At 39.0% G+C, this 15,652-nt stretch overlaps 1 protein-coding gene across 1 annotated transcript in view; it reads right to left on the bottom strand.

The window, feature by feature from the left end:
* ALLC (allantoicase) overlaps positions 1-14,780 on the bottom strand; it is a 42,657-nt gene extending 27,877 nt beyond the window's left edge. The window contains exons 1-3 of the mRNA XM_069064768.1: positions 14,680-14,780; positions 4,879-4,929; positions 3,585-3,672 (exon numbers count right to left, since the gene is read on the bottom strand). Of these exons, the coding sequence (XP_068920869.1) occupies positions 3,585-3,672; positions 4,879-4,929; positions 14,680-14,769 (229 nt within the window). The 5' untranslated portion in view covers positions 14,770-14,780. The remainder of the gene's footprint in view (positions 1-3,584; positions 3,673-4,878; positions 4,930-14,679) is intronic.
* Between the last annotated feature and the right edge of the window lie 872 nt (positions 14,781-15,652).

Below are 15,652 nucleotides of genomic sequence, written 5' to 3'. Positions count from 1 at the left end.
AGGCCACAGGTTCCCCACCCCTGATCTCCAACATCAGAGAAATGCAGCGACACTACAATGACCCTTGGGAGTATTGGGAACAGCTGCTGCCTTTCTGGTCCCTCAACTCAATTGCCCTATCTTCCTCCCTCCCTCCCCAGACAGATAGACAAGACAGATACACACACACACACACACACACACACACACACACACACACCCCGATACACACAGAGTAATAATAAAATTGTGCTTTATCATAACCTCTGTGTCATGTCCCTAACTTTGACCCAGAATGCCTTTAAATAGTGGGGAAGGGGTCACAGATGAGTCAGATAAACAGATTCCACTGACCCTGACATACACTCAGAGTCTACACCCTCACCTCCACCCACACACATACACACATCTCCAGTCTGTGTCCAGATTCTGGAACAGAACAAACACAGCTTAAGTACATAAAATTTGTGGAAAGACACACATCACTTATTCTCTTGGTCATTTCCCCAAGAGGAGCAGCCAACAAACAGGACACAGAGATGCCCAGCACCCAAGGGCTAACGGGACAAACACTGCCAAGCTATGCAGAAAAATGCTACTTGACTCTGTCCTTTATCACCTCTTCACATAAAATCACTCATCAACAATAGGATTCTGCGAATTAGTCTCAGTGATTAAAGAAGCAACACCAATAATATTGATAGCTCCCTATGGCCTGACTACACTTGACCATAGTGCCCAGGAATTCTCCCCTCTGCAAAAGTCATGGCCCCTGGGCTCCTACATCAGTAACACTACTTTCCCTATTGTGGAGGTTCCCTGTGCCTATGTTGATGTTATCCATGAATACAGATATCTATAATGTTTCTCCATCTTTCCCTTCTCCTGTCCAAATCCTACTCATACTGTAAAGGCCCTGTTCAGGTCTCTCCTCTTCCTTGCCCACTCCAGCCCATATTGTGTTTTGGGGATACATCACAATGTAACAGCTATTCCTCTCCAGTAAAAACCCATTTTAAAGTGATCCAAATTAATTGGAATCATCTAGTGCGATTTTCAAAAATACAGATATTTAATAGTTCATATAGCACCAAAGAGACTAAAATGTAAAATAAAAGTGCATTTCTATAATATAAACATATATCTATAATGTAAATATTCATCACAATTTTAGATGAAATCACTTTCTGAAAGATTGGTGGGAAACAAAAGTGAATGGACTATTATTGTACTATATGTGAGGATTATGATGAATTCAGAGAATCATTAGATTTGTACAAATGAAGAGTGAAATAAGCAGAAACAAAAGAATAACATACACAGTGACTATAATGTGAGTTAGAAGATCACTAAAAGGAACCTCAACTCTGAGTAATATATTTAATAGATAATAAGTAATTTTTGGTCCAGGAGGACAGCAAAACATTGTTTTGACACAGAGGTAGGGGACTCTGGGGATATCAGACAAAGTCACTAAAGTGCTTAATTATTTTTCATTCTTACCAGAAGTTTCAATTTGGGGAAGGAGACATGAAAGGTAGATTAGAGCAAGAGAGAGAGAGAGGGATAATAGATAAATAGATGTGTGTATGTGTGTATATATATATATATGTGTGTGTGTGTATACATATGTATATGCATGCATGTACACACATATATGTATATATATATGCAGATATATCTAGGAATAACTGTGATGCAAAAGGAGAAAGCATAAATAAAACTCATTTTAGAATAAAATTTTAAAATACCAATAAAAAATATTCTTTTCTAAAAATGATTTTTCAAAATGAGTAGATTGGGGGAGGTTATCAAAATATTTCAGTATTTCAGAATCTTTGAGATTTATTTCATCATTGTGGGCAACTCCTTCCACTGATGGGAATCACAACTTTTTTGTGGGTTTTTGGGTGGTGTCCAGTGCTGCTATGGCCAAAACCCTAAAAACTTCACCCCATTGTCAACCTTTTGGTGATGTGGCTCTCCACACTCTAGCTGACCTAGCTCTGGCACAGTCCATTTGCTAACTAACTTGAAGCCTTTTAGCAGGGCCTGGCAAAGCTTGCCCTTGACTGTCAGTCAGTCAATAAACATTTAGTAAGCAGCTACTTGTGTGAAGGCACTGTGCCAAGGGCCAAGGATACAAAGAAACACACAAAACAGTCCCTGCCCTCCAGGAGCTCACAATCTGAGGGGGAGACTTTGGGGGGGAAGGGGCAGGAATAATAAGCAAAAGAATGTATATACAAACAAGTTCTATATGGAATAAATAGGAAATAATTTACAGAGGTAGGGGACTAGAATTAAGAGAGGTTAGGAAAGGCTTCCTGTAGAAGATGGGATTTTAGTTGGGACTTGAAGGAAGCCAGAGAAACCAAAAGGTAGAGATGAGGAGGCAGAGCATTCCAGGCATGGAGGACAGCCAGAGTCAATGCTTTGAGAAAGAGCTGGTTTGACTTGTTTGTAGGAGACTAGTGTCACTGAAATGAGAAGTATTGGAAGGGGAGGGGGATTGGTCAGAGTAGAGAAGGTGATGTGAAGGTGTAAGGAGACTAGAAAGGTAGGAGGGAATGTGCTAGATTATGAAGGGCTTTGAATGTCAGCAGATTTTTTATTTGCCCATGGGGGCAACAGGGAACTACTGGAGTTTATTGAGTAGAGGGTGATATGATCTGAGCTGAGTTGAATGGAGGGTGGAGAAGAGACTTGAGGCAAGCAAACCCAACAACAAGCTATTGCAAAAGTCCAGGTGTGAGACGATGGGAGCTTGCACTAGGGTAGTGGCAGTATCAGAGTTGGGGCAGCAGGGGGGAAGGAGAATATTAAGAGACGTTGCAAAGATGAAATCAATAGGCCTTGGCAACAGATTGTATATTGTGGAGGATAGGTGAGGATTGTAAGGAGCTGAGGATGGCATCTAGATTGCAAGCCTTGGGGCCTGGGAGGATGTTAGCATCCTTGGCAATGACAGGGAGATTTGGAAGAAGGGAATAGTTAAGTGAAAAGATAATGAGTTCAATTTTGGACATTTGAGTTTAAGATGTTTGCTGGACATCCAATTTGAGATGTCTGAAAGGCAGCTGGATGAATGGAAGATTATAGAGCGGTTAGAGCTTGGCAGATGGCTTTGGGAATCTTCAGCATAGATGGCATACTGATACAGTGATACAATAAGGCATAGAAGGACTTTATTTAAAACAGATACACCAAATAATTCCAGTTTCTTGGCTGCCCAGGAACAGGACTCAGTAGAGGGACAACAAAATCAACACACTGACAAAATATAAAGTCAGATTCAAATGGAAACCATGTCTAGTCACAGGTCTAAGCCTTATTCAGAGGTGACACATTTTACTTTCACATCAGCTTTCTCAGTTTTCAATTCAGATGGCAAGTAAACAAGCAAAAACAATCTTGGAAAATACCAGTCAAAATGAACCACTCTACCAGCAGAACAAACTTGTTTAAATTGATTTGGAACACACCTAGACCTTACTTTTAAAGCTACACAACACTGGGCATTTCTATCCCTATTTCTCTCTCAAATGCATGACACGCCTAACAGTTTCCAAGAACCTTAATTAGCCTAGAGATGGTTTTATTACCTGGAGTTCTCTTTCTTCTGGTCTCCCATCCATCCATCCATTTTCCAAACTCTGTGTATTCCTTTGGTTTATAGCTTGGTCTGTGTTTCTAAAGCAAATGTGTAAAATTTAGAATTAATATTTGTTAGTTTCCATGTGAAGGAAATATGGCGCTAGAGAAAGAACCAATGACATTGAGACTCAGTAGGCCTGTGCCTTCATCACAGCTTTATCACTAACAGCTAAGTGATCTTGGCCACATCCTTTGACTCCTGTAGGTTACAGTGTCCTCTTTATAAAATGATTAAATTAAACAGTCTCCAAAGTTTATTCTAGCTTTATCACACTGTTAGGCCATGACTAACTTTGGTAATACAAGAAGAGATAGAAAATATAAACATAAAAACTGAGGACTAGAAGGGTCCTTGGGAAGTTATTTAGTCCCTGTGCTCTAACCTTTAGGCATATCTACTATACTGTCTCAGATGGATGAAATCTATTACTTTTTTTAACTATCCAGAGAAGAAAATTCTACTCTTTCAAAATCATAACCTCTGGGTGTTGACCCCTACAGACACTTGTTAATAGAAGTAAAATCCCCTTATAATTAATTCCACAGGATCTTCAAATTACTTTATAGTCACTCCCCAGCTGCCATTTTGGTGGCTCCTTCTAACCTTGAGAAGAAGGTAGAGCAGATGTTATCCCCATTCTGATAGACTTGGAAGCTATTGATAAGAAAAGTAATTTTCTCATGGTCCCACAATAAGTAAGTAACAGATTTGGGTTTGAAACCCAGGTCATTTATCACCAAGCCCAGTTTCTTTCCAATCCACTATGACTGTTCTTGAAAATTAAATATAGATTCCTCAAAGCTTTTTTGTGTTCTTGATCTTCATTTGAAAATTTTATTATTTTTGATTGTTTCTTTTTTTTCAAAAATAGGGATTCTTTTCATAGCATAAAATTATTTAAATACATATATATATACAAAAAACATAAAAAATTTAAGTAGCCCATTGATAAGAAAGTTGAAAAATGTATAAAAAGTTCAGTATTTTTCCCAGAAAGTGATATATCCATCACAAAAATTGTGTTGAAAAATCAGAGTATCCATGTAAATAAAGCAAGAAAAAGTTCCATGTTTTAGCAAGAAAAAATGCTAATTTTCATATTTTCTTCTAATGTTCTGACAGTCTCATTCACTGGCACACATAGTTCCCATCACAAATGTACTAGTAGATTTTAATTAACATGTCTCCATAGATCACTTCCATGCCAACCCTCCAAATTGCAGGATGTCGATTTACTATACCTTTAAAAGGTTTTCCGCAGGAGCAAAAAAGTCATCTGTTGCAAATAAAATCTAGACAAATAAAAAAAGAAGTAAAGATAAAATAACCATAAATTAAAAACCATTTTATTTCACTCCCCAGTGAAACATTAGGAGCCGCAGTAAAAAGAAGATGCAAAATTGCCCGAGGGGAGAGAAACAATCTGCAGTTAAGAGATGGTGCTTTTTAAATGTTGAGATTGCTTTGCCAGCAGACAGACACATCCTAATCTCTCCTCTCCCACCCTTTGTTCACAATTCCTCTTAACCATCTGGATGCAGAAGCGATAACTTCTTACCCTTTGCAAAAAAAAAAAAAAAAAAAACCACAGGGTGGAGGGGAAGCAACCCTCTCCTTTTTAAAAGCAAGGGCTTTGTGGAAAAGCATCCCTGGGTCAAACAAACCCCCCAGCTAGCCAGGCCCAATTACATTCTTAACAGTGGCCCTAAGCTCAAGGCATGAGAAAGTGAGCTCCCTTTTCGACAGGGGCTTTACCATGTACTAAAATTTCCTCAGCCCTTTGAGATAGGAGGAGCACATATTATTTATCCCCAATCTATAAGTGAGGAAGCAGAGATTCAGAGCACAGCTAACTCCAACCCAGATCTAAGTCCAGGGCCCAGAACACTCCATAAGAAATGATACCATCTTAAAAAGGTATTTATTATGTAAAAAAAAAAAAAAATTAAAGGCCCCACATGGAATTTTCATCAGGTATTATTTGCACAAAATAAAATCACACTACACATTTTAACTCCATCGTGTCAGAATTGAATCTGTACCTATGTGAAAATGACAAGTTTGGACCAGGCAGGTTCAACAGTGTGGTACAGTGGATAGTACTACATGGAGGGTGGGGGGAAGCAACAGTTAAGAAGTGCCATAGTGGGGCAGCTAGATGAATAGAGCACTGGTCCTAGAGTCAAGAGGACCCAAGTTCAAATCCAGCCTCAGACACTTAACACAAAAACTAGCCATGTGACCTTGGGCATGTCACTTAACCCCAATTGCCCTCCAAAAAGTAACCAAAAAAAAAGTGCCATAGTGGATAGAATGCTAGGACTAGAGTTAGGAAGACTCATCCTCCTGAGTTCAAATCCAGTCTCAGACAAGTATCAGCTGTGTGACCCTGGTCAAGTCACTTAACCCTAATTTGTATTAGTTTTCTCATCTGTAAAATGAGCTGGAGAAGTAAATGACAAACAAACCCCTCCTGTTTCTTTGCCAAGAAAATCCCAGATGGGGTCACAAAGAGTTGGACGTGACTCAACAAAAACAACAATACTGGCTTTCCAGAGCTGTTGTTCAGTGGTTTCCACTCTTTTCCACTCTTCATGTCTCCATTTGGGTTTTCTTGGCAAATATAGGATTGGTTTATTTGCCATTTACTTCTCCAGATCATATTACAGATGAAGAAACTGAAATAAATCGGGTTAAGTGACTTGCTTAGGGTCACATAGCTAGTAAGAGTCTGAGGTTGGATTCGAACTTAGAGCTCTGGGGTCTTACAGCTTTTTAACTCTTCATCATGTTGCTTTCCTAATTGATCACTTTATGTACTATAATTTACCAAATGCTTCCCTCATTTTCAGATGACCTGAAGGCCAACCCCCCTCCACTTGCATCCCAGTGCCTCCCCTATTCTAGGCAACCCTAATACCATCTCATAAATTACACAGACCAATCAAGAGCTGAAACAACACTAACTCTGTCTCCTCATTTGAAATGTGGACCAATCAAGACTATCTTTCTGTTATATGGAAACTGCTTATGCCTGCCTATAAAAAACAGAACACAGATTGAATTCTGGCTGGTCTACCAACTGGTGCTGCCTTCGTGTGTTAATAAGTCTTTTTGTCTTACTTCCTGAGTTTGCCTTAATTGATTAGGGCAAAGCCCTAACTTAGGTTTCTTTCAATACCCTCCCTTTATGTGGTCATAGATTTAGAGCCAGAAGAGACTTTAGAGATCATTGAATCTAATTACAAATAAGGAAACTGAGGCCCAGAGATGTTAAGTGACTTCCTCCAAGTCACACAGCTAGTGTTTTCAGGCACAATTTGAACCCAAGTCTTTCCATCTCTAGCTCTAGCACTCTATTCATTTATACCATGCTGCCTCTCAAGTGAAATGATTCTAAGCTGCATTCCAGACTACCAGGAGGGACAAAAAGCATCTACTAGCGCAGTGGACAGAAACCCATGACTGTACCAGCACATGTAATAGGGAAATGCCAGCCCACTCTCCCATTCCTCACTTTGTCCTGGAGACCACAGCTTACCTTTCTCCTGGATGTTCCTAAGAGGCTGAGGTTCAGGACTGTCCTCGAGTGGCCCAAGTGGTCACTGTCATCCTAAGTAGGATGGCTTCCCTGAGCACACTGCCTCAATCCACTCACTCCCTGGGGGCTCTCTCAGGAGCCCTCAACAATGGCATAGGTGAGTGGCCTTCAGGTCTTTGCTACTCTAAGCCTCCACATCCTTAACACCTGCAAATGTGTCATTGGCGCACACATACTTACATGAGAGTGGAAAGGTGAAGACCGGCTAGTCACTTTTGAAAGGCTGCCAACCCCACCCCTAGTTTATCTGACATGTCCTAATAATGAAGCATTGATCAATGTTTGCCAATCAGTTGTTTTACATCATGCATCATTAAGGTTTGTTTCAGGCAGATTGAGAACAGATAGTTATTTACCTCAACTGTCCCCAACCTCTGGTTACTCTGAAGACACTTATACAGAGTTTTAAAGTTTCCATGATCTCATTTGATGGGTCATTAGGGAATCTTTTCATAATATAAAATTATTTAAATACATAAATATACAAACAATATAAAAATTTTAAATAGCCTACTGGGTCATTATCTCAACAGACCTTCACAACAGATTATCCCACTTCATGTATAAGAAAACTAAGTCCCAGATAAATTGATTTGTCCAAGGTCACACACTAAAAATAACTAAAATAATAAAATAAATATAAAATACAATAAAAATAAAATAAAATAATAACTAAAAATCAAGGATTTTTGAACCCAAATTCTCTAATTCTTTGTCCAGTATTATTTCCATAAGTCACAGGAAGTTCCAAGTAGAACTGGCCAGGAGGAAATATTTAATTCCTTTACTATTGCTTAGAGAGGCAGTGTAACATTTAATGGATAGTGTTCAGGACCTTGAGCTAAGAAGGCCTAGGATTATAACTCATCTCCTGATGTTGTGTGACCATGATCAAGTCACTGAACCTCTTAGCCCCAGTTTCCTCGTCTGTAAAATGGTGAAGACAGTATCACCTATGAGCACCTACCTCATAGGGTTTTTGTAAGACCCTAATGATAATAATAATAATAGATAACATTTATGTAGTACCTACTATGTGCTAAGCACTTTATAAATATTATTTCATTTGATCTTTACAACAACACTGAGAGGTGGATGTTGTTTTTCCTATTTTACAGTTAAGGAAACTGAGGCAAATGGTTTAAGTGGCTTGCCCATGGTCACACTGCTAGTAACTGTCTAAGACCAGATTTGAACTCATATCTTCCTAATTCCAAGTCCAGTATTCTAACCATTGAACCACCTAATTGCCTCTGAATAAGAGAACAAATAAGACAGCATATGAGGGGCGGCTAGGTGGCACAGTGAATAGAGCACTGACCCTGGAACCAAGAGGACCTGAGTTCAAATCCGGCCTCAGACACTTAAACACAAAAAAAACTAGCCGTGTGACCTTGGGCAAATCACTCAACCCCAATTGCCCTCCAAAAAACAAATTAAAAATTTGGGGCGGCCAGGTGGCTCAGCGAATAAAAGCCCCGGCCCCAGTGTCGGGATGACCTGGGGATCAAATCCGGGCTCAGATATTTAGCACCACATCCAGAAATAACTGGCCGTGTAACCTTGAGCAAGTTACTTAACCCCGATTGCTTAAAAAAAAAAAAAGACAGCATATGTAAAACACTATATAAATTAAGGTTCTTATTAGTACTGCTGCATATAGGACACCCCAGGACAGTAGGTATCCTGCCCAATGACCATACACATGCTGCCCCATCCATGTAAGCTCCATGAGGACATGGGCTGTTCTTACCTATCTTTGTGTCCTCAATGCCTACATCATAGTCTCAGATTAAGTGTTTGGTAAATACTTGTTCATGGATTGATTGATTGATTGATCAGAAGAAACATGGGTAAACCAGTTTCTTGTAACTGAGTGAGGTTTTCCAGCTGTTTGTCCGACCCAGTCCAGTCCTACCTCTCCCCTTCTCTGTGCTTCCCCCCATAATCAATAGGCCTATGATCCCACCACCAGCATCAATTGAGTTCTATCCATGCTGTCCTGTCACATACAGTTTTTAATCTGTCATTCCACAAATCCTCTGTAGAGGATCAATAGAAAGTGGTGGGTGCTTTCCTCTGGCTCCTTTGATATTTCACAGATACCATAGCAACCTGAGCAGATCGCTTCTTGTCAAGGCACACGCAGTCTTGATGCCATCTTTGAGACCACTTAACTTGCTCAAATCATCATTAGAAAAATGCTGCCGCCTCCTGTGTACCTTCCCCACTGCCCTCCAGATCACCTGCATTTGGGCTTCTTCTGACATCATAGTGGCCACGTTTCATAGCTACAAAGTATCACCAAGAGAATATCATTGTTTAAAAAATGGGCTTTTGCGGCAGTGAGCAGCTTGAAATCATTGAAAGTGCTGTAGAATTTCCCAAAGGGGAACATGGCTTCCATCAAAAATACACCACAAACCACTTAATGATCCAGAATTTCTCCTTAATATACAACTTTTTCTAAACTGGCCTAAGTATTCTTTTCTTAAGCTGTAAGTCTTAATATCATGCTGAATATCTGCTCTCTCTTCTTGCTTTTTCAGCTGTACAAGGTCATAGGAACATGGGATTTATACCATAGATTTAGACCTTAAAGATCTGGAACCAAGAATTCCAAACTCAGGGGCAGCCAGGTAGCACAGTGAGTAAGAGCACTGGCCCCAGAGTCAGGATGACCTGGGATTGAATCCGGGCTCAGACACTTAGCACCCATCCAGAAACACCTGGCCGTGTAACCTTGAGCAAGTTACTTAACCCTAATTGCTTAAAAAAAAAAAAAGAAAGAAAGAAAAAAAAAAGAATTCCAAACTCCCCAAGGGCTGCCAGAAGTCATTGGAAATGACTTGCACATCCATGTATGCACCAAGATTTGTTAATTCCATCTAAAATGCTGCCTTTAGAGAAAAAAGTAACATGAGTGAAACTTTGTAAAGTCCCCAAGTACTACTAAAGGAGGGCTTGCCTGTTTCTGAACCAAGACAAGGCTAGATTAGAAACCCTTCTAACCAAGCCCATAATTTTATACTCCCAGATCTGGCATCAAAAGAGCAATATGGCTTACAAGAACTTTCACGTGACAAGTCTTTAAAACTAATCTTCACACAAAAGCACCAGGCTGATTTCAGGCTCCGCATTCCTTTTGAGTATTCAGAACTGTCTGGTAAACTGTGAAGTACTCAATGCCTTTTCCCACAACATATGTTTGTGAAAGTGGATTTTCTGCCCTCTTGGCATTGAAATCTGAATTCCAAAACAAAATGGATGCAGAGGGGCAGCTAGATGGCTCAGTGGAGTCAGGAGGACCTAAGTTCAAATCTGGCCTCAGACACTTGACACTTACTAGACATGTGACCTTGGGCAAGTCACTTAACCCCAAACTGCTTTGCCTTACCCCCTAAAAGAAAAAAAAAAAAGATGGATGCAGAACTAGAATGAAGATTGAAACTTTGATTGCTTAGACCAAAAATCCAATCTCTGAAAGTCACAAATCTATACTCATATCTATACAAATCTACACTACTAGCTCATTTAAGTGATTCAGGAGAATAATAACTTACATTTCTAAAGCATTTTAAGTTTTACAATGAGACAGGCATCTAGGAGTCTAAGAATCCAGGCTTGGTGTTATAGTCTGACCAGCGACAAAGCCCTAAACAAGAATCTAGGATGCTTGCCCACTGGGATTTGGGACTTGGTGGGAGTAATAGCATGTAAGATCTGAGCTAAATAAATCTAAATTTCAGCACTCTAAGGCAAACCTCCAGTTACTCCACCTTAGATGTGGCTCTCAATTTAAAAGAATTAGAGATCACCTACTCTACCCTTCTTGTTTTACAGATAATCAATTCGGCTGGTAGATTTCTATCTCCTGCTGCTGAGAGAATGGACCAGGGAACTCCAAGAACTACTACCACATAGACTGAAGGTTAGGTAACAAAAGTGTTAGAGGTATGAACAACCTAGGCCTCTCTCTACTCAGATCCATCAAGCATGATAGGTTGATAGCAGAGATGCTGAAATCAGAGAGGATCCTGAGTTGAATACTGGCCATTCTGAAATATCTTCTTCATCTGTAAAATGGGGAAGTAGGCACAAATCATCTTATAGGTCCCTCTCAATCTTAAATGCAGTTTGTTTCTTTAACTTTTTTGGTCAAGGTTTTAGAACTATTAATAATCACAGGAACCTGATGAGAGGGAAAAGCTTCCATATTTCTTTCCCTGAATTAGAGACAAGGAATGGATAAATATGGCACAAGAGAGGCATGATAATAGCAGCTCACATCTCTCTTGTGCTCTAAGATTTATGAAGGTCTTCCTCACAATGAGCCTATGGGGGAGGTAGTAAGATTACTATTATTCCCATTTTCCTGATGGTGAATCCTAGTGTCAGAGAGGTAAAGTGATTTGTCCCTGCTCACATAGTTAGCAAGAGCCAGAGGCAGGATTTTGACCTTCACTCACCCCACTACCACCACCAAGCCTAGGGCTCTTTCTCCAAAATCACTGCTGCTAGAGAAATGGAAGAAAAGAGAGAAAGTGTAAGAGAAGAGGAGGCAGGGCGTTATAAAAGAAAGGTTGGAAAGTGGCCTAACAAGGTTATGTTTGCTAGATTATCCAAACAAATTTCGTTTACCTCAGAGTGTAGATAAATTCAGAGAATTATCTAAACCTTGAGGTGCTTATCTGAAGTCAACCCAAACTCTGAACCCCTGGAGTTTAGCCAATCAGAGGTAAAAAATCAATTTCTATGCAAAGAGCTTAGAGGTAAAGTGCACTCTCTACTTAGTTTTCCCATTTCTATGAGGCTTTTTTCTTTAAGGATTTCTGAGGAGACTGAGGGTGGAGACAAGGGGTACTGATCAGTTAAGGGTATTGACAAATTAATTGAAATTAAAGAATTGTCCCAAAGACAAAATTCTCCCTTCTTCTTGCCATATCATGCAATGCCTTGAATATAGCAGATGTTCAATAATTCATACTGGATTTGAATTTGCCTCATGTTAAAGACAACAGGCCTTCCTAGAGTAAGGTCTCCAATACATTGGGCAGACCCCTTCTGCAACATTTATAAGAGACATGGAAAAGAATGATACAGGATGAGAAGGTGTGGTTGGGTTACAGTCTGCTCTGCTAGAGAGCAGTATATACCCACATTAATGAAATCATAGATTCATTGAAGTATTACACATAGAATTATTATTTTTAAATCATTGCCTCAGTATGAGTATAATATATTATTCAAATTGAAGATGTGTGACCTCAGGCAAAGCATTTCCTGTCTATGGACCTCAGTTTCCTGATCTGTAAAATCAGAGAATAGAATTAGATCAGGGTTTCTTAACCAGGAGTCCAAGGACCCTCATGGGATCCATGGATAGATTTCAGGGGAATCACTGAACTTGGAGAAAAAAATACATCTTTATTTTCACTAACTTCTAACTGAAACTTAGCATTGCCTTATGAATTTTTTAATTTTATTTTTAATTTATGGAATAAAACAAGCATTTCCATAACATAGTACAATAAAAAAGATGATTGTCATGAAACTGTAAATCTACTAGGCACAGCTTGCTATTCCTTTCAAATATACAACAAAATTATCATGTAAGTTTCTTTTTTTCTTCCCTCCTCCCCCACCCTGTCCTAGAGATGACTACCATTAGACATGAATAGGTATATATAGATATATATATATGTAAAATTATTCCATACATACTTCTATTTATCAGTTCTTTCTCTGGATACAGATAGTGTCTTTCTTCATATGTCCTTTAGAGTTAATTTTGGGTATTTATAATAGACAAAATAACTTATTTGCTCAAAGACATCCTTAAAACAATATTGATATTACTATATATGATATATGAATTTTTAAATCAATATATTTTCTGATAAGGGAACCATAAGCTTCAGCAGACTGCCAAAGAGGTCTACAACACAAAGTTAAGAACCCCTGAACTACATATTCTCTCAGCCCCTTACACCTCTAAAGCCTAAGATCTCATAAAATTCATTCATTTAAAAAGCATATAGTACATGCTTTCAAGTAAACATTTGTTAAATGTCGATGTCTGCCAGGCACTTAAGATATGAAGGTACAGTAAATAAGACTTTGTCTTTGCTTTCAAAGAGATTGGAGTCTAGAAGGGGAGACAAAACACACACAAGAAGCTATGATGCAAAACAGAAAATATTGAGGACATGACAAATGTACAGATAAGGTACTATAGAGAGTTCAAAAGCAGAAAGGCCATTTCTGACTGGTAGATAAGGATATGTGTCATGGAGAAGGCAGCATTTGGGTTGAACTGGGAAAAACTGCTAAAAATTTAAGCAGAGATTAGAGAATTTAATGAGCAAATGCAGAGAAGTTGGAAAAAGTAGGATGTACTTCCAAGATGAAGACTAATCCAGTCTGCTTTACTACACACTGATAAAATACAACAATACACCTAGCTAGAGTCAGTTCAGTGTAGACAACAGAAAGCCATTGGACTTGCAGTGATAAAACCTGGGTTCACGTCACAATTGAACTACTTACTAACTATATGATTATGGTCCCTGTCTCATTTCAAGCCTCAGTTTCCTCATCTGTAAGATGGGGCTAATAATACTAATCTACCTACCACATAGGGCTGTTGTTGAAAGGAAAGCTCTTTCTAACCCTTAAACCACAATATATATCCTAGCTGTTATTAGTGATCCTACATAAAATCATATACACAAGCAAGATGCTGTGGTATAGTGGTTAGAGAAAGCCAGGAAGGTCTGGGTTAGAGAGGTCTACCTCTGACACATATTGGCTACATCACCCTAAGCAAGTCACCTTCCATCTCTCTAAGATTGCAATTTGCAGAGCAATTGTCAATCTGTGTGGATAAATAAAAGGAGTTTCCCCATTGCTTTAGCAGGATAATCACAGATGCACACCAAAAACCAAAAAAATTCCATTTCAATTAATAAATAAAACTCTATAGTCTACTAATCTACATTAGCAGCACCAAACATTAGAATAAGCATCCAAGAACTTTTATTTTCTTTTTATCTGTTCTGTATAACCCTGCCCTCTATGACTGATACACATTTGGTTTATGCTGGGCTAAGCTCAGCCAACTGATGTGAGTTGGAAATAAACATAATTGGGGTTGGAGGGAGGGGGTGGCAGAAGATTATCTTTACAGATACTTAATGTTTGTAAAACTTATAAAAATGCAACATGAGTGCTCAGTATTATAGCCCATTTTAGGAAAGGGGGGGGGCTTCTTTTGACATCCGTAGAGATAATGGGTTTGTTCATGGGAAATAATAGGCAGACATTTCCTACAGCCTGATTCTTATGGTTCTAATTATGCCTTTGCATCAGCTCATTTCTGTCATTAGGGTGAGCACATTCAATACTCGATGGTGCTAATAGGACTGCAAATTGCACTTACCTTTCCTCCTACTTGTTCAGATGCCAAGTCAGTCAGCTGGATGAAGTTTGGAATTCCATCAGTTTTGCCTTCCTTAGGATAATCAGCCATTCTTCCTACAAAAATAACAAGAAGCCAGAATAAATAGTCAGGACTACTAGCTCTTGCAATACCGTACAATCAGCGAGTGGATGGATAGGATCTCACCCTCCACATCTCAGCCCATGCAAAAGACCACAGAGGGGGAAGGGAGACTGTCAGCTGACTGGATGGGCAATGGGCAAGTTACATGTACTGAATCTTCCCTGTGGTTTTAAAAAAAAAAATAGGAGAAGTGCCCACCCTTTTCGATTTTCCTTTTTGAAGCAGGGAGCTATTTTCCTTTTTTTTTTTTTTTAAGAGAAAGACATAGAAAGAAAAATGTGACCTTGAGTAAGTTACTTCCTACTCTCAGCTTCCATTTCTTCACCAGTAAAAATGGCGTTATTTTATTAGATGATCTCTAAGGTCCTGTCCAGTTTTAATATTCTATGAACCTTATACAAAATTTGGTTTAAACATTAACAGGAAAAGCAATATTGTGGTTTGGCACAAAATGTCTTCAGTAAGAAAATGGTTGGAAAATATCAGATCAGGACCCACAGAAAGCTAGGTTCTCCCAGGTCTACCTCCTATAGAAGAATAAATATTTACCCTATGTTTATTTTTTTTCCTTGGATTTTTCTTAAACATTTTGGGGAATGGCACAAATATTTGATCAGAAATTTCTGTTCGGGGCGGCTAGGTGGCGCAGTGAGTAAAGTGCCGGCCTGGAGTCAGGAGGACCCAAGTTTGGTTCCAGCCTCAGACACTTAACACATACACACAAAAAAAACTAGCCGTGTAACCTTGGGCAAGTTACTTAACCCCAACTGCCCTCCAAAAAGCAAAAAATAAAAAATAATTAAAAATTTAAAAAAAAGAAATTTCTGTTCATAAATTAAGTATAATAGAG

This window comes from Petaurus breviceps, unplaced genomic scaffold (genome assembly GCF_028583685.1).
Source record: "Petaurus breviceps papuanus isolate PSGF00001 unplaced genomic scaffold, PetGlider_PUasm1.0 90644, whole genome shotgun sequence".
NCBI classification, from domain to species: Eukaryota; Metazoa; Chordata; class Mammalia; order Diprotodontia; family Petauridae; genus Petaurus; species Petaurus breviceps.
The sequence above is the reverse complement of the archived record's forward strand: the minus strand, read 5'-3'. Positions and strand labels throughout refer to the sequence as shown.